The 27,365-nt window shown below is 39.7% G+C and overlaps 1 protein-coding gene across 8 annotated transcripts in view; it reads right to left on the reverse strand.

Moving 5' to 3' along the window:
- Positions 1-27,365, reverse strand: part of TMCC1 (transmembrane and coiled-coil domain family 1) — a 254,562-nt gene that overhangs the window by 4,220 nt on the left and 222,977 nt on the right. For all 8 annotated transcript variants that reach the window (XM_032346373.1, XM_032351006.1, XM_032350174.1 and 5 more), the window contains 2 exons: positions 19,708-20,642; positions 2,182-2,317 (listed from right to left, as the gene is read on the reverse strand). In XM_032346373.1, coding sequence (XP_032202264.1) covers positions 2,182-2,317; positions 19,708-20,642 — 1,071 coding nt within the window. The remainder of the gene's footprint in view (positions 1-2,181; positions 2,318-19,707; positions 20,643-27,365) is intronic.

The raw sequence follows: 27,365 nt of genomic DNA on the forward strand, positions 1-27,365 counted from the left end.
TGGGATGGCTCACAGGAAGTAGCAGCCACATTTGGAATTGGTCTTGAACATTTTAATAATAAGACCTCAAGTATATCTTTTTTTTTTCCATTTAAAAATTACTCATTTAATTACACAGGACAAGCATACTTGCTCAACACTTCAAGGAGGATATATAGTCTCTCTTGATATTGTCCTTAAATCCAGGTCTTGGCCTTCAAGTAATACTGTCACTTTGACATGTGTTCATACTTTCACCTATGTTTAAATACATACATATTTAAGCCTAGGGAAATGTATGGAATTATTTTTAACTTCCTATCTTAATATAAATAGTGTCATACTATAGGAACTAATGCGTAAGTCTTTTTTTCTCACGCAACAGTGGTTCCTGCCGATCCTTTCCAAGTCAATGTGTAGAGATTTACCTCATTCTTTTTAATTGCTATGTAGCATTTTGTAGTACAGATACTTACTCCTACAGTTTATTCAGCCAGGTCCCTGCTGGAGAGATTTAGGTTACTTTCAACTTTTTCACCGTCATAATGACATGGTGAACAACCTCTGGACATCCTTGTATGCACTACCTGTTGTTTTCCAAGTGAAGTAAATCACAGACATCAGTGTAAATAAAGGGCTCTCTGATCTGTCTTCATAAGAAGAGTATACTCCCCCTACTGCCGCTTTTAAGGTTGATCTTTGTAAGGGGGACACTATGCCCAAACACTAGACCAAACATTATAAGTGATATGCTCCCTTCGAGCCATGAGTTTACCCTTCAGAGGACAGAACCTATTTCCTTAGCTATGGTCAGGTATGCTCCAAAGTTCAGCAGTGGTGGAAGCCCTAGGTTTTTCTGGTCTTGGTTTCAATGTATCCTGGTTTCCTGTGATTTGAGATGAAGGTGAAGCAACTTCAGACTGAAGCAAGCTAAGTAATGGACAGTGAATGCCCAGAATGATCATGGGAAAAAAACTAAAACATAAACAGAATTCCGGAGTCTGGAGAAGATGGCAGCTGGGCAAATGATCCAGACATTCCCTTAATTCTTTTAGGCTGTAATACAAGACTCCTGGACCACTTCCCTTCCCTAAGACTAGCTTATTTCAAGATACTTCTTTGTGAAACCACCAACTGTTCCCTTAGAAATTCCTCCCAACTGGAGTAAGAAAAAAGTTACATATTCTATTTCCTCACAGCATTAACTAGAGAGCCTTAAACATAACTGCCTCATGTGTTATTTTCGCAAATGGCCTGGCAATGTGCCTGTAAAAGGTTTGAATTTGGCAACTAGGATAAATGCCTCCTTTGCTATAGCAGAAGACAGATAAGATGGCCCTGAGTCTTGTCAGAGCAGCTCCTGAAGTGGTAACCAAAGGATGTAATAATGCAGGTGGTCTATATACCGAGACCTGTGATCCTCAGAACATTTCCTAGGAACACAAGCAAGCACCCTACATGGTACAGCCTTTCAAGAAATGCACATCATTTGAAGGGTAGGTATATTACTTGGTATAACCTTCTCTTGATACTCTACAGTCCTCATCTTTTTTCCTGAACTTTTCATTATTATGGTAAAATATGCCTAACATTAAATTTTAACCATTTTAGAGTGCACAATTCAGCGGAATTTAGTAAATTCATAATGGTGTACAACCACCACTTCCATCAAATTCTAGAACACTTCCATCACCCCAAGAAGAAATCCCCTATCCCTTAGCTATTACTCCCTATTTCCCCTTCCTGCAGCCCCTGGCAACTGCTCAGCTATTTTCTGTCTCCATAGATTTGCCTGTTCTAGACATTTCATGTAAATGGAATCACATAATATGTGGTCTTTTGTGACTGGCTTTTTTTCACTGAGCATGTTTCCCAGATTCATCCATGTTATAGCATGCATCAGTATTTTATTCCTTTTTCTTCTTCTTCTTTTTTATTGTGGTAAAAGACACGTAACATAAAACCTACCACCTTAATTAACCTTTTTTAAGTGTACAGCTCAGTGGTATTAAATCCATTCCCTTAGAATGTGGTGCAGCCGTCACTACCATCCAACTCCATAGCTCTTTCCATCTTGTAAAACTGAAACTCTATGGTCATTAAACAAGAACCTCTCATTCCCTTCAACCCCCGGCCCCTGCCAACCACCATTCTACTTGTTGTTAGTCTTCTGCTTTTACAAACGCGAGCCTTTGTGCTAACCTGGATGTCCCGGGCCCGTTCATAGGACTGATATGCAATTTTCTCTTCCATGCTGGCCAACTCCTGCTTCAAGTTTAAGATTTCATTCTGATGGAGTTCCGTTAGGTCATTTAGTTGTTCTTCTAATCGTTCACATCTAAGAAGGTGGGGGGACAGTTAGAATTTTATGCATTCTATATTTTTCCTGGTATTATTCACATATAATCCCCAAAACCCATTCTGCAAAGGAAGAAAACAAAAGCACAAAGAAATTAAGTCATTGGCCTGGGATAAAAGGGCATGCTAGTGGGGACAGCTCTTAGTCCCTGGAATGGACAGCTTGTCACAAGGCCATATCATAGCAGCAACATGGTTCTTCTACAATCTTCTCAAACACAGTATTTGCAGCAATGCCAGCAGCCCTGGTTAGCTTGGAGCATACTTATAATAAATGAGGGAGTTCTTACTCCATTCTGAACAGCAAAGGGGAGAGGCAAAAACTAGAATACAATTAAGCAGGTTTCATCACAAGATAAACAGCACATAAATGAAAACTGACCTTCTAGCGTCACCAGTAGCTTATCCTGATACTGGACAGGTCACTCACCTGGATGTTCATGGTTCAGAGAACTTCATCCCCATGGCCAAGCACAGTGTCTAGTAGGACATCTCAGTCAACAAATATTTACTGAGAGTCTGCTGTGTACCAGGTATGTTCAAAGTACTGGGAATACAGTGTGGTAAGCAACACAGAATGCCTGCCCTCAGCAGTTTACATGCTAAGATGTATGTGTGTTGAGGGCGGGGGGCAGAAAAACCAAGACAACTGCAGGTATGGATAAGTAAAATGAAGATCAATAGGGGTATATATATGACAGAGTGCCCGGTGGTTGGTTAAGCTGGAATAGTCAGAAGAACTCTTCCCTGTTCAGTGTTCTCCAACGATGACCGATGAAACTTGAATGATGGTACGAATGGACTTATGAAGATGTGGGGGGAGGAGTATCTTAAAGCAGAAGGAATACCAAGTATCAAGTTCTCAAGATGAGAACTAGTGTGGCAGGTCTGAGGGACACAAAATAGGCCAGTGTGGCTATAACTGAGAAAAAACCAGGAAGAATGGCGGGAGATAAAGTTCCTTGGGAGCAGGCCATTTAATTCATCTTGTATCTCTAGCACTTAGGGCTACCTATGAGAAGGTTATCTACTTAAAGGTAGAACCCGGGCTGGGTACCTAAGGACCAGTAGGGCTGAAACAAATTTTAAGGACAAGATCAGATATTTTAGGTAGAAAAAGAACATGGGTAAAGGATAGGAGATAAACACGGAAATCTGGCCTTAAGAGGTAGGTATGGGAGTTGGGTTTCTGGAACTGATAGTAAATGGGCCCAAAGCAGATTGCTGATGGGGGAGGGATGACATGAGGAACATAGCATTTTAGGAATATGGGTTATGAAGAGGAGAAGAGGACAGACTGGGGTAGGCTGTGTGTGGGAATTCCAGGAACCAGACAAAGAGATACGTAGGTAGGAGGATAGTTGAACACTATACATTAAAACAGACTAGAAAGGGAACAATAAACACATCTCTGGTTTGTTGTGAATAAAATGTAAATCTCTCAGTCAGACAGAGGGCTCAGGTCGACAGGAGAATACACTACTACTGAACACTACTGGGGCAAACACACACCCAATGCTAGCACAGAAGCCTCAAGAGACTCTGTATGAAAAAAAAATAAAAAATAAAGATGACATTTAAAACTACCCTCCCTTTCCTTGTTTTTAATCTCACATATAGCACAACAACTTTTAAGGAATACACAGAAGTTTTCTGTTTAAGGTAATTCTCATACTGCAGCATCACTGATATTCTCCCTCCCAAGAATTATATAATGATTATATCCTACACTCCATTCTTTCTCTAAGAAACAAGTATTTTTATTTAAAAGGCACAATCTAACCCTTTTCACTGTATTACTGAATCCTACTGAGTTCTCCTTTATCCTTAATAGGCATCTGTATTGTTTTCTCTAGCACTGAAATTCTGTTACTGAAGTGACGGAACAGATCAAAAAGTGTTTCCACCCGTTACCTGTAACTCAGGCTGTATTCTCTGTGACTGTCTTTTCACTTCATCTGCTGCCTAGGGCATATGCTCAGAAACAGGCACCACCTCTAGAACTGATTTTCTATCAAATTTTAAGTCTACCAAGTGCCATAAGAATATGTGGACATACTACTGCCTTTTCAGGTTCGTCCTATTTTATTTAAATAAGCTCACTATTCTGTGCTGTTTTTAGGGTTTGATGACTTCATCATTCTTTCTCCTTACCAGGATGGGACAGAGGCTTTATAAAAGGAGTGTTCCAAACTCTCAATCCCTTGAGATTTAAGGGAAGAGTGGGGCCTAGAAGCAAATAACCCTCCTAAGCTAAGGACTGATGCTGGGTGGCAGGAAAGGGAGCATGGCAGTGGTGACAATCAGTCTGCTGATGAGAACAGACCCACCTGTGACATTTTCACATGTGTTCCATAATTTGTATAGTCTTTCAGGGATGTTGGAGAATATATGATATAAACATGGCTCATGCATACCATTAAAACAGAAAAGTAACAGCAGCTGCTGCCATTTATTTAGTGTATACTATATATCCAAATTAATTTTTACAAGTTTATTTATTTATTTGGTGGGGGGAGAGGCAGAGCGAAACTCAAGCAGGGTCTGTGCTGAGTGTGGAGCCTGAAGCAGGCTTGATCCCAGGACCCTGAGATCATGACCTGAGCCAAAACCAAGGACAGCTGACTGCACCACTCAGACGCCCCAATCGAAATTCATTTTTAAAACTCCAAGAGGGTAGTAGGTATTATCTTCACTTTACAGATAAGGAAACTGAAGCTCAGAGAGGTAAAGTGACTTGTCTAAAGGCACACAGAAATAAAGTAGAGCAAAGATTCAAATCCATGTGTCCTGACTTTAAACCCAAGTTTTTAACCTCTGCACTGTGATGCCACTTTGAAACTACTGAAGAAGCCCAGATGAGCTAAATTCCCTTTTGTAAGTAAGAAATCTGAGTCATGTCTATAGTTGATCCAAATTACATAGCCACACAGGGAGCTGGACCAAACTACAGAGACATGATTGTTTGGAGCCTGATGTCAAGGTAGAGTCAACAGGAGAAGGAATGTAGTAACTCTATATACCTAGAATCAAAAAGAGGATAATAAGAAGTGTTGGGGAGGATGTGAATAAATTTGAACTCTCATACAGCTGGTAGGAATATAAATGGTGTCTCAAGCTTTGGAAAACAGTTTGGCAGTTCCTCCAAAAGTTAAATATAGAATCACTGTATCACCCAGAAATTCCACTCCAGGTATACACTGAAGAGAAATTAAAATGTATTTCCACACAAAAGGGTGTACAAAAACATTCACAACAACATTATTCTTGATGGCCAAAAAGTGGAAACAACTAAATGTCCATCAACTGATGAATGGATAAATAAAATGTGGAGCAACCGTACAATGGAATATTATTTGGAAATGAAAAGAAATGAAATAATGACACATGCTACAAGATAGATGTATACATCTTGAATACATTATTCTAAGTGAAAGACACTGGTCAGAAAGGACCACAAACTGCATGATGCCACGTATATGAAATGTCCCAAATAGGTAAATCTATAGAGATAAGGATTAATGATTGCCAAGATCTGGGTGTAATGGGAAGATTGGAGGGCAATAAAGATGCCCTAAAACTGATTATGGTGATAGCTGTATATATCTGTAAATACACTAAAAATCACTGATATGTATACTTTCTCGTTGTTTTTAAAGATTTTATTTGAGACAGAGACAGACAGACAGAGAATGAGCAGGGGGAGGGGCAGAGGTAGAAACAGACTCCTCACTTAGCAGGGAGTCCCACATGGGGCTGGATCCCAGAACCCTGGGATCATGACCTGAGCCAAAGGCAGACACCTAACTAATTGAGCCACCCAGGCACCCCTGATCTGTATACTTTGAATGGGTGAATTCTATGGTATATAAATCATATCTCAATGAAGCTGTTAAAAAAGATTATGGATGTCTGCAATTTACTGTGAAATGCATTTAAAAAAATGAGAGGAAGGTGGCACCTGTGTGGCTCACTCAGTTAGGTGTCCGACTTGATTTTCGCTCAGGTCATGGTCTCAGGGTCGTGAGACGGAGCCCCTGTTGGCCTCTGTGTGCAATGCGGAGTCTGCTTTAGATTCTCTCCCTCTCCCTCTGCCCCTTCCCCCACTCTCTCTAATAAATAAATAAATCTTTTTAAAAAATGAGAGGAAGGATGGATAGATGGGAAAATATGTGAGAAAACACAGCAGAATGTAGAATCTAAGAAGTGGGTGGTATGAGTGCTCACTGTGTAACTGTTTTCAACTTTGCAGCATATTTGAGGTTTATAATAAACACTAGGGAAAAATGATTATAGCCAGGAAAACTTGGGTTTGAGTCCTAGGTCTGCCTCTGTTAAACTGTTAGTTAAGTTAGCTTGCTTTTCCAAGCAAGTTCCTTCATCTATAAAATGAGGGTAATCATCTTAATCTTTTATATTCATGTCAACACAAAAGCATTGTTTAAAAATGTCAGTTTGTTCTCCTTTCCATCTTCACAATGTACCCAAACATAATGGCCCTTTCCTTCCTTCCCTCCTTTCTTCCTTCCTTCTTCTCTTTTTCTTTCTGTTTTACTTATTTATTTGTCAGAAAGAGAGAGAGAGAGAAAAAAAAAAAAAGCAGGGGGAGTGGCAGGCAGAGGGAGAAGCAGATTCCCTGCTGAGCAAGGAACTGGACCCAGGACTTGATTCCAGAACCCTGGGATCATGACCCAAGCAGAAGACAGACACCCAACAGACTGAGCCATCCAGGAATCCCACATAAAGGCCTTTTTGAAAATGTTTCTACTTGTTAAAGATGGCATCACTTGAAAACATGCTCCCTGAAAGGAATTCAAGGGCAATTTGAAAAACTTTTTAGCCAGCCAAATATTTCCTGTGGTGACTAATTCATGGCCTTAATCTCATTTTAGGCTCATTGCAGTCCACATCACTGTGCTAACTATACAATAAATCCAAATATCTCACACTCGATTTTACAGGTCTCAAAGATTATCACTATCATACACCTCCCTATACATCTAGAGCTGTTAAAATCAGTATGTTGCGAAGACAAGTATACCACAAACATTTGAAGTATTGTTTGAAAGATAACATAGGCTCCCTTAAAAGAAGGAATCTTAAACTCTGGAGGCTAGAAAAGATCTTAGAAATCTAGTTACATCTCTTTCAACCGAGGAATTATTTCTATGACACCCCTGACAAGCATTGAATACCTCCAGCGGCAGGGTTTCATTTTTCTTAAGGCAGTGTTTTTCACTATTAGAGAAGTTCTTTTTAAAACTGAACTAAAACCTAGCTATTTGTAAGTCTCACCCCACAGTCTTTGGAGCCACAAAAACAAGCTACTCCCTTGCCTGCATTACCTCTGCTACCTGCCTTCAGCAACAGGAAGTAGTTTCCCCATGTAATTCTATAGGACAAATCCCTGGTAAAGTCTTAACTGCGCTTGCATCTGTTAGTGTCATTTTGAACTCAGTCTGCTGATGGTGGTTTCTTTCAGCACTCTCTCTGTGCACATATTTGTAAAGATAAGCCTGTCTTCTATTGTCTTCAACCTGGGTGAAGACACAGAGGCCCAGAGAGAGGGCAAGGCCAGGCCAGAGCTCACAGGTTGCTACGAGAGAATATTCCAGCCCCTAGCCTAGGCGAGGGTGACATATACTTTGATGTGCATTATAAAAGACTGGGTGAAAAGACCTTTCTGCCCCACCTCTTCACCAAACTATCAGCAGTAGCAAGTCCATGTTGGGGGACCAAGGTTTAAGTTAGCCTATTCTGTCATTTTATCTGTGTTTAGGAGTCCCATAGCTACACATCTAGTTGAAAAGAAAAACTGCATTCACATTTGTGTTTTATTTTTCTAATGTTTCTGTGAGCAGCTACTGACTGAAAGGGACAAGAATAAAGTGAGCAGAAAGATGCCAAGTGCCAGGCAGATTAAGGTACAAAATATGTTTCTTCCCCCAAAGTTTTAACACTCCTTTTTTTTTTTTTTAAAGATTTTAATTTTGAGTAAATGCTATACCCAACATGGGGCTCGAACTTAACTCTTGAGGTGAACAGCCACATGCTCTACTGAGCCAGCCAGGTGCCCCAACACTCTTAATATGCTGTTGAAATGCTATCCTTGAACCCCACATTCTTTTCTAAATTTTAGATCCAAATTGGTGTAAGACATTCAGATTTTTTTTTAAGTAAATATAATTTTAAGTCCCTATTTAATTAGAACGTGCACTACTGACTTCTTTCACCCATTGTTCGAGTTTTTCCCCCCCTTCTTGAAGTATATCCTTTAGTATTTCCTTCAGCAAAGGTGTCCATGAGTGGTAAATTTTGTTTACATATGTCTGAAAGTTCTCAATTTCACTCTCTTTCTTGAATAATAAATTAGGTGGACTCAGCATTCTGAGGTCACAGTTATTCTTCCCTGGCACTCTGAAGGTATTATTGCTTTGTCTTCTGGCAGTATAATCTCTCGCTTGTTTGGTCCATTTCACATTGAGTTTCTTTCATCATCTGGATTTCCCTGTGCCATCTGCAACTTTTGCTTGACAGTATTTTATGGAGTTCCCTCCTACATGTATCTCTTTCAGGTTCCTTTTTGGGCTATTTCATGGCTTTGGGTTGTGATAAAATAGGTTATGGATACTTTCACTTGTGAATACCTAAGAGGATTTATTAATAACACTTCAGGCTGTCCCTCAGATTTTTATCTGTTTGTAAAGAGGGAAATTCTGTAGTTATGCAACACTATATGTAACTATGTAACACTGTATATGAATCACAGAGTACTTACAAAAGTCCTCAGCACTTGTTCCCAACATTCTTGAACCTTATTATAAGCCAATGTTTATCATAAAATGGTTACTAACATGACAAAGGTTCTAGAAACTATTTTCACACTGGATTTGGTTTTTCTTTAAAAATTTTTTTCTTGGGGGGCGCCTGGGTGGCTCAGTGGGTTAAGCCGCTGCCTTCGGCTCAGGTCATGATCCCAGAGTCCTGGGATCGAGTCCCGCATCGGGCTCTCTGCTCAGCAGGGAGCCTGCTTCCCTCTCTCTCTCTCTCTGCCTGCCTCTCGTCTACTTGTAATCTCTGTCTGTCAAATAAACAAAAAAAAAAAAAAAAAAAAAAAAAAAAAATTTTTTTCTTGGGCACCTGGGTGGCTCAGTGGGTTAAGCCTCTGCCTTCGGCTTGGGTCATGATCTCAGGGTCCTGGGATCAAGCCCTGCATTGGCCTCTCTGCTTGGCGGGGAGCCCGCTTCCTCCTCTCCCTCTGCTTGCTGCTCTGTCTACTTGTGATTTCTCTATCAAATAAATAAATAGAATCTTTAAAAAAATTTTTTTTTTCTTTAAAAGATTTTTTTTTTAATTTGAGAGCACACACACATAGGAATGGGGAGTGGAGGGAAGAGGGAGAAGCAGACTCCCTGCTGAGCAGGGAGCCCAAGACAACGGCTGGCTGCAGGGCTGGATCCCAGGACCGAGATCATGACCTGAGCCAAAGGCAGACAGATAACTTAACCCACTTAGCCACCCAGACACCTCTGTTTTTATCCAATTTTTACCAGCTGATAATCTGCTCAGTCTGGGTTTTGGTTTTAAACCCTGGCTGTGCAACCCACCAGTGTGGGTGATCCTGTGAAGAAGCAATCTACCTACTCCAAAGGGCAACTGTGAAGTTGAACAGAAGTTAGACGTCAAATGCCCTGCACAGAAATGGAGCTCAGTGGGTAAGATTCATCAGGGGTATATATTTGGTTTCATTTTTGTCTTTTACGATCTTCCCAGGTCCCTCCAACAATCCCTAGTGAGAAAGTTCAAAAGGACTGCTTGTTGACCTCAAGTGCTGTGTGGCTCCAACATTCAAGGCTTCCCCCTTCTGACTTTTTCCCCCTCTAGTCCTCCACTTCTTTATCTATCACTATACCCTCAATTTTACATTTTCTAAAATCTTCACTGTTCCAGTATACTTTTTTCCTGACATCTCACAAATGGGTTTTCTGGGTATATATTCTGTCCTTCTCAAAAAGGACAAGAGAGGCACAAGCCTCTTTTCTTACTTGCTCATCAGGAGGGCCAGCACATACAAACGGGTTCCTGCTATTTCCCTGACTCAAGTTTGCCAAATAACTAAGTCCATTCACTGGCCTGTTCCAAACTTTCCTTCAAATTGATGAAACTGTCCTACCTACCTTCCTTTCATGGTATGTGTTTTGTATGTGCGAGAGGGAGAGTATCTCAAATAAATTTCATCTGATCTTTGCAAATCTCTGGAGAGAGCTGAATAGAAACTGCTAATCCTCACTATGTTCCTGTGGAAAATGAAGTCCTTCAGAGATTGAATAATTTACTCATGGTTACATGAGAAATTAACAGCAAGACTTCCTCAAGCTGAGAATCTTCCCAAATGAGAAAATATACTACTGTTCCCAGAGATAGTACTTAAAATAGTGAAATAGCATGTGGGTAAGTAGAATGCACTCCATTTCCCTGCAGATGAAAACAGACCAACAGGTTAGGAGACTTGCCAAGGTGACATAAAGCTGCAGAACTCAAGGGTGAAGCAAGACCCACAATGGGTCCAATTGAAACAGCCCCATTAATTCACCAACTAATAACTACTAGCATTTGCTTTCCTCTTCAAGTCATAAGAATTACCTGGAGAATGATGACTTTCTGAAAGAACGGAAAAGTCACAGCTGTTACTGTGTAGCTGAAACCCTATTACACTTACACATTTTTTTTTTTTTTTTTTTAAGTAGGCTCTACACCCAACTTGGGGCTCAAACTCACGACCCTGAGATCAAGAGTTGCCTGATCTACCAGCTGAGCCAGTCAGGCGCCCCTACACTTACACAGCTATGTTTGGGTTACCACAGTAAGCGCCTCCAATCTGCAGGAAACACCAGGGAGAAAACCAAGAAAGTCTTAAACTTTGAGGCTTTTGTAAAATATGATGAACAAAGAGGCTGGCAAGATGCCCTTGGTGCTTGGAATGTAGGTCTTCTGGGTTGCCTCAGCACCTTAAAGATCTTTACTGGGCCTGTCATTACTGAAACACTTTTGCTGATTTGTTCACCCAGGTCATGGAAGTTTGCTTCTTAGCTCTTTTCACAACCTCACAACCCACATTTCGAAAGCACAAACCTGATCAAGCTTAGCAATTTCCAACCAAACATTTTTCAGTGCCATCAGTCATTTTCATGTGGCTTACGTAATCTACATAGGAAATTATGGTCTGAAATCAGGCTAACACAAAGAGCCCAGTAAAGATGATGTAATGTCATTTTGGGTGGGGGAAGAATTTAGGGTTCAATCTACATTTAGTTAATCACTGTAAACATCAAAGTACCAAAACACTAACACCAATAATAACAAAAGCCATAACCACCCACCCCCACACCCATGCCTTTTTATGTGTGGCATCTGCCTCTGATTCATGAAGACATTTCTACATTAATCCTTGTCCCTGGGAGGTACTTCAATTTCTAATTAAGAAATGGGAGGCTGAGAAAGATGCAGTAACTTCCCCTTACTAGGTTAATGAGGTGTACTGAGAATCCTAAACACTTGGATCATGCTTTCTGTTTCTAGATTTTTTATTATTGTCTTTTAAAAAACGTACTATTTCTATACCCCTAATCAAATGCAAAATGTAAACAACAAAAGGAAGAAAATACCCATTACTCCAGTTCCTACTGACTTCCCACTACTCCCATTATTATTATTATAATCTCTTTTACTTTACTTGCTAGTGTTTACTTCCTACCTAAATCCTAAAATAGGGAAGTAAAATACCCAGGGAATTCAAAGAAAGAACATGTCTGTCCTCTCATTAAATATTAGTATCAAATCAAAGAGTGGGGGTAGGGAAGGAAAGGTATACTGTGTACAGTCTTTCACATGTGATTAAAAAAAAATTTTTTTTAAAGATTTTATTTATTTATTTGACAGAGATCACAAGTAAGCAGAGAGGCACGCAGAGAGAGGGGGGAAAGCAGGCTCCCTGCTGAGCAGAGAGCCCAACACGGGGCTCGATCCCAGGACCCTGGGATCATGACCTGAGCCAAAGGCAGAGGCTTTAACCCACTGAGCCACCCAGGTGCCCCCACATGTGATTTTTTAAAATCAAGAACTCTGAGGGATTTTAATCTATTGATATGATGCCAATTAGAGCTCTCTGGACATGCAGTTGGGGGGGGCAATTTTTGGTCCTACAAGTATATGATTTTGGCACATGCTTTCCATGAGACTCCAGCTGGATCACAGAAGAATATAAGATTAATACTCATTTTGAGACTTTTTCCTCAAAAGTCCTTCCCAAATCATTATAACTCAAAGAAAACTTAGACATTTGAATAAGGTTTGAGTTTAACTATTAGTGAACAGAAAGCCTTAAGACTGTGAGATCTTTTTTCAGTATAGGTTATGTCATATTTGGCATGTGAAATCCATCCCCCATCACCAAGCAAAATGTGCTCTATTTACAAGATATAAAAAAGACATCTAGATTTTGTTGTAGGTAAACAATTAATAAATAATTGAATAAGTAATTGAATAAAATTAATAAATAATTGAAACATTAATTAAATGTTTCAGCCACTGGAGGTCAACACAGTAGTCATCTTAGATTAAAGATAAGCCAGGGCTCTTTTGTGTCAAATTCCTGATGAATGAGAAACTGGATGAGTGTCAGGCTGGGAATGTTTCACCTAGTGCATCACTCTTTGGGTGTGGCTCCAAAGTTCGGAGCCATCTCTGAGAGCAGGGATAGGGAAGTGTGCTTCCCTAATTGGGCAATAGGTCAGTAGGACAGGATGGCTGAAGAATCTTATAGAGTAGGTACTGAGAGAAACAGAAAGAACCAGATCCCAGGGCTAACACCAACAGGAACCTGAGGTAACTTCTGCCAGGGTTTGACTAGAACAGACACAGCTGGGGTAGAGGTATGACATGTGGTGGGAACTTGAATATATTCCTGGCTGAATTGGGGAAAGTGGATGTTCCTTCTTTACCTTTTGTTATGTCATTTGTGTTGAAGCCTGAAAAGAGGCTAGGAAACACTGAACTAGCCTGTAGTTGGAAAGGAAAAAGCACAGCATCAATCCCTGAAATGTTCAGGGTAGGCAGTACATTACCTTAAAGACAAGAAACAGCAGATGCCTATAGCATAGAGGGAATAAATAAAAGCCGGGGGAGAGAAGGTTTCTAGGCAATCTGAAAACTTGGTAATGACAGATTTCTTTCTTTCTTTTTTTTTTTAATTAACATATAGTGTATTATTTGCCCGAGGGATACAGGTCTGTGAATGGGCTTACACACTTCACAGCACTTACTATAGCACATACCTTAATACCACATACCCTCCCCAATGTCCATAACCCAATGTCCATAACCCCTCCCGAAGGCAACCCTCAGTTTGTTTTGTGAGATTGAGTCTCTTATGGTTTGGGTAATGACAGATTTCTAATATCCTGTCACACTACACACCATACTAGGTGCTTCACGTATATTATTATCTCCTTTAATAATCTCAACAACCCTGTATAGTATTTATCGTTATCTTGTTTTATTTATTTATTTATTTAAAGATTTAATTTATTTATTTGACAGACAGAGACCACAAGTAGGCAGAGAGGCAGAGAGAGAGAGAGGAGGATGCAGGCTCCCCGCTGAGCAGAGAGCCCGATGCGGGCTTGATCCCAGGACCCTGGGATCATGACCTGAGCCAAAGGCAGAGGCTTTAACCAACTGAGCCACCCAGGTGCCCCTCATTATCTTGTTTTTATAGAGGAAACTGAGGCTCAGGGGAATTACACACAGTCATACAAAAGAGCTGGCAAGTGAATGCAGGTTTGTCTAACCTCAATCACTTACTGAAGTGAGTAAGTTTTCTCTCCCTCTCCTCACCTTCCCTTCCATTCTTCCTCCTTTAACTCTTCAGTGGCTATGTTGGGAAGAGCACATCTGTAAATCTCTTTTATGGAAGGTCTTACTTTTCCTAAGAATGTATCTCAATTGGGCTTTATTTCTCTATAGGAGCTAATTTGATCCAATATTTTCAAGTTTCTATTTCAAACTCATTGTCCAAACCTAGTCTACATATACTCTGAAGACTCTCAGATCAATTTATAATTGACACAGGTCTAACACCTGGAATAAAGGGGCCCAAACAGCGTCTCTGGTGATATTTTTCTTTTTTAAGATTTTATTTATTTATTTATTTGAGAGAGAGAGAGAGCGCGCGCGCGCGCACGCATGAGAGGGGAGAAATTCAGAGGGAGAAGCAGACTCCCCACAGAGCTGGGAGTCTGAAGCAGGACTCGATCCCAGCACTCCAGGATCATGACCTGAGCCAAAGACAGTTGCTTAACCGACTGAGCCACCCAGGCGCCCTGATCATATTTTTCTAATGTCTAGTGATGGTAAAATAAAACAGTATTTAACTGATCATTTGTTTAGTTAAAACTCCAATGGCTTGCGCCTAACTGGGTTAGCCTAGCTACCTAAGGTTGTGCTGCATGTGACAACTACTCTGGTGACTGCCTTATTCCGTATTTTTGCTCTTATGACTCAGGGCAATTTAAAATATTCCTGGGCTTAATACAAACAGTATCAGAAGCTGATTTCCAAAGGACAGCAATCCCCTTAAAATAGAAGCTTTTAAAATGGCACACTGCTCCTCATCAGGCGGAGGGTTTTTAGCCTGCCTACCTGACACTGCCACACACGGGTAGCAGCTGAATAGGATTCCCAGCCAGATTCCTGAAGGCAAAAACTACAACAGGAACCTGTAAAACTGTCAATGAATGTTTTCCTAGTTCTCTCCTATTTTCAATATATTTTGCCACAACTCAACTATTTCCTCTGGTAGCTCAGTAATATATTATACACCCTATGGGAACAGGACCAGTGTTCCAGTTTTTAGCAGATTAAATATATGTTAACAATTTTACTGTGTGACTTGGCAAAAGTCACTTTATCTTTCTGGGCCTCGGTGTACGTGTAAAATGAGATTAAACTAGGCATTGAACGTCCCTTCTATCCCTGAAGTACTACATGAACACAGGTTCTACTAATAAACCTGCGATAGTACTTTAATGGAATGTACAAACTACCTACACAAGTCAGCACAATCCCATCACTAGAAAAACTGTCTAAACCTTGCATCCTTCTTTCCCAAAATACATGCTCTCACTCACATCTGAGAACCCAACAAACAACTCAAAGACTAAATACCTAGTTCCTGATCAAAGGTTGAGGTGGAGCTCACATCCAAGCTGTTACATCGGCTTCCTGGGCTGAATGCCTGTGGGTGCTGAAGACTTACTCAGCCATGGTACAGTTTATGGGGGTGACGAGAGAGATTGTGCTCCACAGGCTTCTGAATGTTTCTTTAGAGTAAGTAGATGGTCTTGGGTAAAAATCTTAACTTGGACTTACTCACAGGTAGAGAGCAATAGAAGGACATTAAGTGAGTGACAATACTGAAAAGGGACTCTGCAAACTGGGAAATAAGGGTGGTAGCGATAGTTTCCTTAGTAGGTTTCCCCTATTACCGACATAGCTGTAGAAAACCTTCCAGAGTTTGTGCAGTTGTAGATTTTTTTTTTTTCATTCACAGAATTTTATAAAGTATGTTAGGAACAGTGGCTCAGCTTTTAGTGAAACACACTTTGACCTGGAAATGGCCCAATACCCGATGTAGTTAATGGTTCCTAAAGCTAGACTACAGGCTAGTCTTTCAATCAAACAGACTTCAGCTAGACTATAGTCTTTAGATCATAACAGGTTTCTGGGTTGAGCCTGGGGGAAAAACCCTGTCCTGAAATAAAAACAAAACAAAACAAAAAACCACTGGCTTTGGATTCACATTATTCCTGGCTTTACCACTTACTAAGTAACCATCTGGCAAAATGTAAAACCTCACTGGGCCTCCATTTCCTCACCTGTAGAATGAGGAAAATACAGTCCACCTAAAGGGCTACCATGAGGATTAGCAAACATATGTAAGGTATCTAGCATTATGCACACCGCAGGAGTTAAGTAAATGCTGAGCTGTAGTGTTTTCCTCCCTCTCATTTAAATAACAAGCAGCAACACTGTACACAGCCTGCCTCCTGTCAACTCACATATCAGAAAATAAACTGAAATGGATCTAGAGCGGCCATGTATGCTTCAACTGGTTCTTGGTCACAGAAGAATCCCTTAAGTCAATCCCTAGCTAGCCTACTTTCTTCTTAGACAAAAAGCCAAACCTCCAACAGTGCTCAAATAGAAATTAGTAAAGAGAGGCTGTTGCAGGCAGCTCAGTAACAGTGTGGAGATAGGGAAAGGAAAAAGAACAAATTTTATAAAAAAGCCAGACAAAAGAACTTTAAAGAGCAAGCTGTCTTGGACTGTTTACTGCACAGGCACATAATCATACCACTCTCACTTACCTGAGAGCATCACTGAGCTCGAACACCACTGTTTTATACTATTTCCAATCAAGTTAAGATTCAGTGTGTTACTCTATTAAAAGAAGGTAGGAGCGCCTGGGTGACTCAGTGGGTTAAGCCTCTGCCTTCGGCTCAGGTCATGATCTCGGGGTCCTGGGATTGAGTCCTGCATCGGGCTCCCTGCTGAGCAGCAGGGAACCTGCTTCCCCCTCTCCCTCTGCTGCTCCCCCTGCTCATGCTCTCTCTCCTTCTCTCACTCTCTGTCAAATAAATAAATTCTTAAAAAAAAAAAAAAAGGTAGAGACATTCTTTAAAAATGCTTAAAATGCAAAAGAAAACCTTTGATGCTTAAGAATAAGCTTCAGGGGCGCCTGGGTGGCTCAGTGGGTTAAGCCGCTGCCTTCGGCTCAGGTCATGATCTCAGGGTCCTGGGATCGAGTTCTGCATCAGGCTCTCTGCTCAGCAGGGAGCCTGCTTCCTCCTCTCTCTCTCTCTCTCTACCTACTTGTGATCTCTCTCTGTCAAATAAATAAATAAAATCTTTAAAAAAAAAAAAAGAATAAGCTTCAATGTGTGGGAAAACTTAACTTATATGAAATGGTCCCTCTGGACCATATACTTAACAAAATTAAGTATATTTACTGGTCAAAAACATGTAACAGAGGAGAAATTTCTAACTGCTCTATACATGGAAATATATGCAACAAAATAGCTAAATGAAGCAGTTGTGACATTTCTGGTGCCTTTAAAGGCTTGCTTTCTTCAAGATTCCACTTTAAGGAAAGATAATTCTAATAAATAAATAAAATCTTTAAAAAAAAAAAAGGAAAGATAATTCTAAAGTTTAAGTGATATGACAAAAGTCAGATTACACATTATATGTCTTCCCTGGCTCTCCAAGTTTTACCTCTGTTTTTGAAAATTCTTAAGTTTTCTTTATTCTCTATTCCATAAAACTAATCATTCACTCACCACAGAGAACCCAAAATGCAATGAAAGAAATGCACTTCTCATTACCTCACAAGTGGTTTGGACTTGATTCTTATAATGAGGTTATAATTACCAGCTAAAAGTTCTGTCCTGTCCCTGGATTATTTTAAATTGGTACAAAGGTGGGCCTTGGGAAACTCGTTTTTCCTCTCTGATTTTCTCGTATTGGTCTACATCTGACTTGAAGACATAACGAGCTATGAATTTTAAGCTCTGAAAGAATTTAAAAACTGGAATGTTTTTAACTGCCCATTCAAAATAAAGGGGTCAAAGCAGGCAGCTGGGTTTTTTGTTTTTTTGAGCATCTGACTGTGGGAGGCCTGGGTCTCCATGTTTAGGGGGTCTCCTCTGATAGCAGCAGTAGCAACTGCTACCTAACATCAATTGAGCAGTCACAGGACCAGGCACTGAGCTATGTGCTTTACATAAAGTATTCCACTTCGATGTCACGATAACTTTATGAAGGACTGTTACTACTCCTATGTTATAGATGAGGAAACCAAGACTTCGAGAGGTTTAGAAACCTGCCCAATTTTCAAGGTTAGCAAGTGGCAGAACTAGTATTTGAACCTGGCAGTTAGCTTTCATGCTTTACAAAAGATCAGATGTTTTATTTTTAGAGTCCATTTGAATATTTGTTAGATTGTTCACGACTTTAGATATTGTCTTTTAAGTATATGAAAGAATATATAAAACACTGAAATAAAAAATAGTAATATGTTTGCTTTTAGAACTACATTTCTCTCTTCCACACTCACTTTTCTTCTCCCTTAAAGTCTTAAGTTAGAATTGAATGACAGAAGAATAAAGAGGCAGGGCTGAATTACTAATATTTTCACCATCTGAAAACAGCATGCTACTGCCACTTCTCTCAGAGGTTAATGGATACCCACGAACAATTTATTTCAAGCCCTGAGATTATCTCATAAAAATAAACTTAAGAAAAAAAAATCACTGTTTTTTTTAAAGAGGTGAAACGGACCTTAAGAGATCTTCTGTTCAACCCTTGATATTACAGAAGTAGTGAGGATTCTGACGAATTAGTATTTGGGATAGGACCAAACCCAGATCTCTCAAGGCCTGCCCTCACCTGTGGCTTCTGTAAAGCTGGCCCTTAATCTCTATCAGTGAGGTGGCCAGTGTCTGGCTGACAGTTTGGATCTGAATGAGTACTCTGTGGGGGATATTATTTCTCTCTGCATGGAGTAGAAACAAGGGGGAAAAACATGTTTTTAGAAAACAACTAACATGAATATGGAATATAATATGAAACAGAAGACCAGCTTCTCTACCTTTAGCACAGATTATGACTCAAAGCAGTTAGCCCTTTGAGAATTCTCTAACGACTATTGAAACATTTCATGTTTAAGTCCATGCCCATTCAAACATTTGCCAATTCATAACAAAGGTAACAGACGTGCTTATCTGGATCTTCTTTCAGTCTAATCTCTCTATACCAATTGCTCACATAAGTGTGCTTAAGGTCAAATTCCTACAGTATTCATTACATTTTAGCCAGGCTATATATTTGATTCTTCTTAGATTTCTTGGAGTTCAGAAGGTTATAGATCTTTTGAAGTCAGTGTAGTATAGTTATAGGTTACAATGATTTGTGGTTCTGTGATTACAAATAAATAGGTGGGATGCCTTAGAGAGCTTGGGCTTCATGTCAAAGTCCTAAAGTGCAATGGAAGACTGGAGAGCTACAGTAATCGTCATCCCCTGACTCCCAGTGCTTTATTGGTGTATGATCTCAGGAGTCATTTAACTTTGCTGTGCCTCTATTTTGCTCTCTGTGATAGAACTATGCAGGTGTTATATGACATGTCAAAAGTGCTCTGGATTCTATAAAAAAAGACACTCTACAGAGAGCTTTTAAAGCCACCTCCCCAGAGCCAAAGTCGAGGGAACTGCAAAAAGAAATAATTCAGAATTTTAATTCCATATAACTTACCTATATCGCTCCTCTTGTAAGGCCTGCATTATTAATGAATAGTCTCTCTGATAATGTTCCTTGAGAGTCTCAAAGGATTCCTCTAGTCTGGCCTGTGTTTCCCGGATCTCCTGGATCTCATGTAGTAGTGCATCAAATCCTGAGCTCTGCATGTCCAGGGTGTTTGTTTTGGAGCTGGACGCTCCTACAGCAATGCCTCCAGTGGTGCTGTTGGCTCCCACTGAGCCTGAAGTGGCACTAGAACAATCTTCCTCACTACCATATTTTGGGCTTGATTGAAAGTTTGAAATCACCCCCAAACCCTTTCCCCCATCATCCACTTGCCCTTCCTCTAAAGAGTCCTTCAGGTTAGGGATATTGTCTGCACTGCCAAATTTATTCCGAATTAGTGAGGCAATCTCTCTGGGTTTTGAGACTACAGCCCCTGCTGCCGAATGGGTCGCCTGGGAGAAGCTAGAAAGTCCACCTTTGACACTGTCCACCACACCTTCGCTGAAGCCAGTCACCTTTGCTCCCACATCCTTCAGACCTTGGTGCATGTCCCTGAAGACATCCTTCGGCTGCCGGGGAATCCCATTCTGCTCCACCTCTCGGAGCTTTCTGTGGTAGTGCTCAAGCTTCTTTTGTAGCTGGAGGATGGTTTGGGCGGATTTCTGGTTCTTCTTCTCAAAGACCTGCTTGATGCGGGCAGCCTGCTGCTTGTCTGCACTGTTGGCAAGCTTTAAGTACTCAGCAACGTTGTCGTCCCTGGCTGTTTGTGCAATCTTGATCTGTTCTGTGAGCTTCAGGATTTTCTGCTGCAGGTGAGCAATCGCAGCCTTTGTGCGCTGAGGGTCTGGTGTTCCATCCACAGAGTCTGTGTGGATGCTTCCATCGGTGCTGGAGGCCACTGCACTGGAAGTCTGGGCGAGGCTGCTTACTTCCAACCGCTCAATCTAGTGTACAAATGAGAAGTGGATGTTAGAAGGAGCCCAAGAAGACGACCTCTCCAGAATCACTAGGCCAAATACATTGAAAATTTATCTACTCTCAGACCTCTGCACTGATAGTTGACCTAATTCCTCCCATCCTATACAAGCCCCATCTCCCTTTTGGATACTGTCCTTATACAAGTATACTTTGCCTTACACAAAAAAGACATATGAAAAAAGATCTGCACAAGATGTAAACTGGGAGCATTCTTCCTTTGTTAGAAAATTTATTACAGTATTTCTTTAAATAACAAAGCTCCCCTAGTTGTTTATATTTTTTTACAAAGATTTTATTTACTTGAGAGAGAAAGAGAGAGTGAGAGAGTGAACACAAGCAGGGGAAAGGCAGACAGAGAGGGAGAAGCAGACTCCCCACTGAGCAGGAAGCCCCAATCGGGGCTTGATCGCGATCAGGGCCTGAGCTGAAGGCAGACGCTTAACTGACTGAGGCACACAGGTGCCCCTGCTAATGGGTTTATAGCATGACTTCATTCACAAACATTCTTCACACACACTTTTGTGAAACAAGGTACATCTGCATTTCAATTTAATTACATGAAAATCATTTTATTATTCAGACATTGCTATAATTCCAATCCATGCTCTCAGATTATGGTTATCCAAAATGTTGGTGAGAATAGGTTATTTTACTGGCTAGATATAAAAATCCAATTTTTATCACAGTGTCTTTTTACCCAAAGTATGTCAAGGGTAATGGGATTATTCTCTCTCTAATAGGGACACTCAATTGGTAGCTGGAGACAGGTGAAGGTAAGAATGAGACGGTATTGCTCCAAGTGCCAAGGTTGAATGTGGTATACATTATTATTATTATATATTAGGGTTAATATACCAGGTCACAAGTAACTATGATATACCTAGGCGAGAAAAGTGAATACTCAGGGGGAGAGACAGTAAGAGGTAAGAAGTTAATCAAGTCAGCAAGTAAGTTCAGGCCTTCTGGAGCTCAGCTTCTTTGAGTTCTATTCAGTTTTTTTTTTTTTTTTTAGTGAGACAAGGGACTGCAAAACACAAACAATGACTATCCTTCATATGGGTGAGCGACCATTCGAAGGAGATGAAGAAAAAGACAAGTTCCTCATATGTGAAAACTGAAACCATCCTATTTCAAAGCCATTAGCCAAAGCTAGAAAGAGGTCAGGTTTCCCTAACTCAGGAGAGAAAAACCCTCAGGTTTGGCTTGTCATGAACTGGAGTAGGGCTCATGCAAAAAGTCTGTAGAAACTGCTCTCTACTACGCAGTAGCAGAAATAAATAATAAAAGAACCATCTCGGGGCATCTGGGTGGCTCAGCTGGTTTAGCATCTGTCTGTCTGCCTTCGGTTCAGGTCATGATCCCAGGTTCCTGGGACTGAGCCCCACATCAGGCTCCCCCCGCTCAGCAGAGAGTCTGCTTTCTCTCCTTCTGCCCCTACCCCTGCCCTGCTCTCTCTCTCTCTCAAATAAATAAATAAATAAAATCTTAAAAAAAAACAACAACCCCATCTCAGGGTAATAAAAATGGCCAGTATGAGTGTCAAATTATAAATTTACCATCTTGGAAATTAAGATCATATCCCTTTATTTGGTCCTCATTCCAAAATCTATAGCCAGCAGCAATCTGATAGAAAGAACTGTATAGGGGGGTGGGAGATCAGGGTACCAGGTGGTGGGTATTATAGAGGGCATGGATTGCATGGAGCACTGGGTGTGATGAAAAAATAATGAATACTTTTTTTCTGAAAATAAATAAATCAATTTAATTAAAAAAATTAAAAAAAAAGAAAGAACTGTATATAGGTTACCCTCATATTTTAGAAGTGTGAATTACATTTTTGTGATAATACACCAAATCTGAAATATTCGTGAAATACTGGTAATTAACTTGTCAGTCTTTTTTTCACCTCAGTTTTATCTCCTCAGTTTCCCATCTGAGAAGGAATTATGGTGATCTCTAACTCCAAAAATATTAGTTCATTAGTGGAAAGTTCATTACTGGAATTAATGTATTACTACTGATGTGAATAAAAACACATTATTTCTTTTTCAGATGAACAAATGAGAAATAATGTACATTTAAATAAAATCAAAAGATAATTTAAAACTGAAATGAAGAGCAAAATGACATTATGTTCATTCCACTAATTAAAAAAATATCCAGAATAGTGTAGGGACTAGCACAATAATTATTTTGTATAACTTCCTCCATCTGCCCCATTAATTTTAGGTACAAGCTAATAAGCAGTGAAAGGGCCAGAGGGAAAGCAGCAGAAAGGAGAATGAGCCAGAGTTCCAGAAAACCACGTTGCCAAAAGTTGAAAAAGGAGCTCCCGGAAACCCACTTTCTTCAGTGCCTTACAGTCACTCTCTTAAGTTGTACAGGGTTTCCACTATGTGATTTTCTTTCTGAAAGGGATTTCAGATCCCACAACTACAGTATACAATAGATCAGATCTCACAACTACAATATGTAATTCAGGGTATAGTATGTACCCTGATTGTGTATTCAGTTAACAGCTCAAAATCTACCACAGTGTGGAAAGGAAAGCAACTACAAAGTATCACTGATTCAAAAAAAAAAAAAAAAAAAGTATCACTGATTCAAGACTACAAGTTCATGTATTATCTAGTTTTCTTAGGTTCTTTGCTATTAATTTGAATATCATCTTACATGTAGTCTATTGTCTAAAGAAGTGCAGATACAGAAGTCAAGTTTAATTATTACTCAGGGAACATAAATATGGATCATACTGGTGAAAATATAGCTTTGGTACTAGAATCATAGTTTTATTATATTTCTAAATTTGAAAAAAGAACAAAATTTCTATGTAATTTTTTACAAATGATGACAGTTTAGTTCTGATTTTATTTCCCTACACAGTGGCGGAAGAAGTAAGCCATATTATCTTTAATCTGACTTCTGCCCTACCTAGGCTGTTTGGGGCCACACTATATTCCACCAGTATATGACTCCCACTTAGAGTCATCAATATCCCTGCAAGAGTACATCTGACAGAACCCACTGTTCTCAGCCTCCAAAGAAAACTAACCCACAGCTTCAGCAGGAGGGTAGTTTAACACCTGAAACCATGAATCACTTGATGACTCAGTGACTCTTCCAAAATTTTGGCAAGCACTATCCTTAAAAAGGAAGGAGAGAGAAGAGGCAGAAATTGTGAGAGGCAGGGAGGAGAAATAAAAGAGGAGAGGAAGAGGAAGAGAGGTGGCAAGAAAAAGATAATACTGAACTACAGAATTATAGCACAGGGGCTGTGAATACCCTCTGGGTATCTTCTGAGCTATGAACAAAAGCCTTCAGAGACAAGAATATTTAAGCCGTGAGTTATACATGCACCAACTGAAGAGTGGTTCTCTTTTTCAAATGCCTTTGCTGGCATGTTAGGCTATCTATATATAACAAAATAAAATTAGATTCCTATCCTCATTCCAGACAGGTAACTAAACTGCAGATGTTAAAAGCAAATTTTACAACTTTTGGAAGGCAGTATTGGAAAATACAGCGGGGAGGATTTTCTTAAACATACAAGAAAAGGCACAAATCAGAAAAACAAAATTACTGACTATGGCTACATTTAGTGTAGTAGTGAAGCATAGAATCTGGCATGAAATTGCTTGGGTTCAAGTCTAGCTTTGTTACTTACTAGTCATGCGACCCTGGCTGGGCAAGTTAATTAACTTCTGCATCCATTTCATCAACTGTAAAATGGAGAAAATACTAATACCTATTTCAGAAGACTGTTTTGAAGATGAAATAATAAACATAAAAACACTCAAAAAATAGTCCTGGGCACAGAGTAAGCAGTTAATACTGGCTATTATTTTTGTACCATTCTAGGTGATTATTTTTAAAAATTCAAATGTTAAAAGATTCTAGAATATACTCAAGATCTTTCACATTTCAGGCATAATCATAGGAGACAGAGTCTGAACCAAAGGAATAATGGGAATAATTAATTCAACACTATAGTAAAAATAGTAATAGTCTCCTTCCTTCTTTCCACTTTTTTTTTTTTTTTTTTTGGTATTAGTCAACTTTCTTGACTGTTGATTTTGTGGCTAGGCAGCTGACTAACCAGCTAGCTAATCTTCCAAAGCTCATAACAACCTTATGAACAGACATTGCTATCACTAATTTACAAATCAACTGTGAGTTACTTCCTACTACCTTTGTAACAGGGCAGTTTGACAACAGCAGCAGCAGCAATATCACCTACTCAACAGGGCTTCGTGTGATCATAGCCTGAGGGCTTTCATGAGTGATCATACCCCCCAGTACAGCAAGTCCCAGTCACTCAAGCCTGGGGATAGAAATAATTTGTATAGAAAAAAGAGAGGCCCAAAACCCAGGTAAATATACTGTGTCTACTTATTGTTAGCTACGCAATGTGCTCCACAGCTAGGGGTCTGGTCAGAGCCACTGTTCATTATCTAGCTGTTGCTATAACAAGCAGATAAGGTGCTTTGCCTGTACTTTGTCTTTTCCTATTAAGAATTCATTTGCCAGAGGGTGCCTGGCTGGTTCAGTCGGTAGAGCATGCCACTATTGACCTTGGGGTTATGGGTTCAAGCCCCATGTTGGGTATAGAGATTACTTAAAAATAAAACCTTAAAAAAAAAAAATTCATTTGCCAGGCTTAAATTATCTATTAACAGACCTGAATTAATTGATCAGAAAAAAACCCAAGAGAAAATTTAAACAGCAACGCCTCAAAACACCAATTAATCAGGAGCAGAGTAGAGCCAACTCGAGAACATTTCACAAAGTTTTATAATGGCTTAAAATTTTCATTTGCAAATGCATTTTATTTACTTTCTGAGTGTATGAAAGTGTCAGAACATGGGGGCACCCAGCTCTAAGAACAATCATATGAAGAAAAACGGTGGAAAGAGCAGTGACAGGAGTAGGACCTGGGTTCAGACCTGGTTTTGCCACCTTACTAGCTAGGTGTCTTTGGGCCACCTTCTTGTTTCCTTGAGCCTAAGTTTCCTCATCTATAAAATGGGATTATTTTCTCATGAGATTCTTTGAAAAAATGTTATTAAACCTATGTTAAATCAGATTATGCCTGCCAAACATGGTGAATGTTCAAGAAGTCACCCTTTTTCTATTCCTTACTTGGTTCATTACTCAAAATCCAAGCATATATTTGTAACAAGAAGAGATTCAGAAATCCCTGACTTGACATCACTATCTTCAATAAATGCCAACAGCCCAGTCCTGTCTACTTAGCAGAATGAAATAATTTTATCTATGCTTTATAGAGTATCGGCTCTCTTTCAGGAAATCTCTGCACCATTTATTTATACTAAATAATTCACATCACTTCGGAGAAAATGAAGAAGGCATTTTAAGGTAAAAGAAGAAGGAGGTGGAAAGTGGGGAAGTCTTTGTAATTAATCTGAAAACAAACAGAATCTGGACTATTTTGTTTTTTCTGAAGGTGGATCTTTACCAAGGCCAATTTCATTGAATGGGTTGTGCACCAGCTTTTGCAAATTCACACTCAGGCACTTGCAGACCCAGGTCCACTGTTCTTCCAAAATTTCTACCTCACAGATATGAGGCCATGGTTTTGAACCAAAACTGGAGTGTGTGGCTTAATTCAAGTGCACTTAGTGGGGGTAAAAGGATAGAATGTTTGATTTTTGGAAGACTACCCCCCCAACTCCAATACAAATCGTAATCCCTAGAGATTCATAATGCTGGTCTTAAGAACGGCACAGAAGTCTATCTTTTTCTTCTTCTTCTTTTTAAAAAATTTATTTGTTTGACAGACAGAGATCACAAAGGCAGAGAGCCCAATGCGGGGCTTGATCCCAGCACCCTGAAATCATGACCTGAGCTGAAGGCAGAGGCTTAACCCACTGAGCCACTCAGGTGCCCCCAGAAATCTATTTTCTAATCAATGATAAAAGATGCTCTGGTCCGTCATATAAAGTTCTCTTTTTCTGCCAGGCAGATTGTATTGAGAAGGTACAACAGAAGAAAGAGTACTGCCTTGGAAGTTACACAGCTCTGCCTTTCAATTTTGTATCATCATCTCCTTGAGGTTTGCCTTTGCCAACATCCCCAACACCTTACTCTTAACAAAAAGAAAAGAAATCCCACAGTCTATCAGCACTTTCTGCACAAAGTTATATATTCATTATGGTAAGACTTTTCATCTATTTCCAGTGTCTCACTGTAGAAATGACATGCTGTTCCCCTCTCACAGTAAGCACAACTCTGTTGAGCAATTCTCTTATGTGTAATTCAGACTGACGTTTAGTCTGCGGTGGAATGAAGAGGAATCTCAAGTGGGAGTAGCAGAAAAGAAAAATGAACTAAGTTCCACTAGCCCATAACCAGCAAGCTTTTCCTCTACCCATTCCATTTTTACTTTGGAGCTAAAAATCAAGATTTGACATACAGTCTTAAAAACAGACCTTTTTACTTGTCACAAAGGCTTTTTCTCACTTGATAAATAATCTTTGGACAGAATGGAATATTTCCTGTAAGTTCTAGGGATCACTTTTTCATATTTTTATACAGAACTCTTGTTATATGCAATAAAAAGGCAATAAAAATAAACAAATCAATAAATAAAAAGCAATAAAATAATGTTTTATTGCTTAATTTTAAAAAGTTTAAAAAATTCAAATAATACTCATGATGATAATCCTGGC

This window comes from Mustela erminea, chromosome 1 (genome assembly GCF_009829155.1).
Source record: "Mustela erminea isolate mMusErm1 chromosome 1, mMusErm1.Pri, whole genome shotgun sequence".
NCBI classification, from domain to species: domain Eukaryota; kingdom Metazoa; phylum Chordata; class Mammalia; order Carnivora; family Mustelidae; genus Mustela; species Mustela erminea.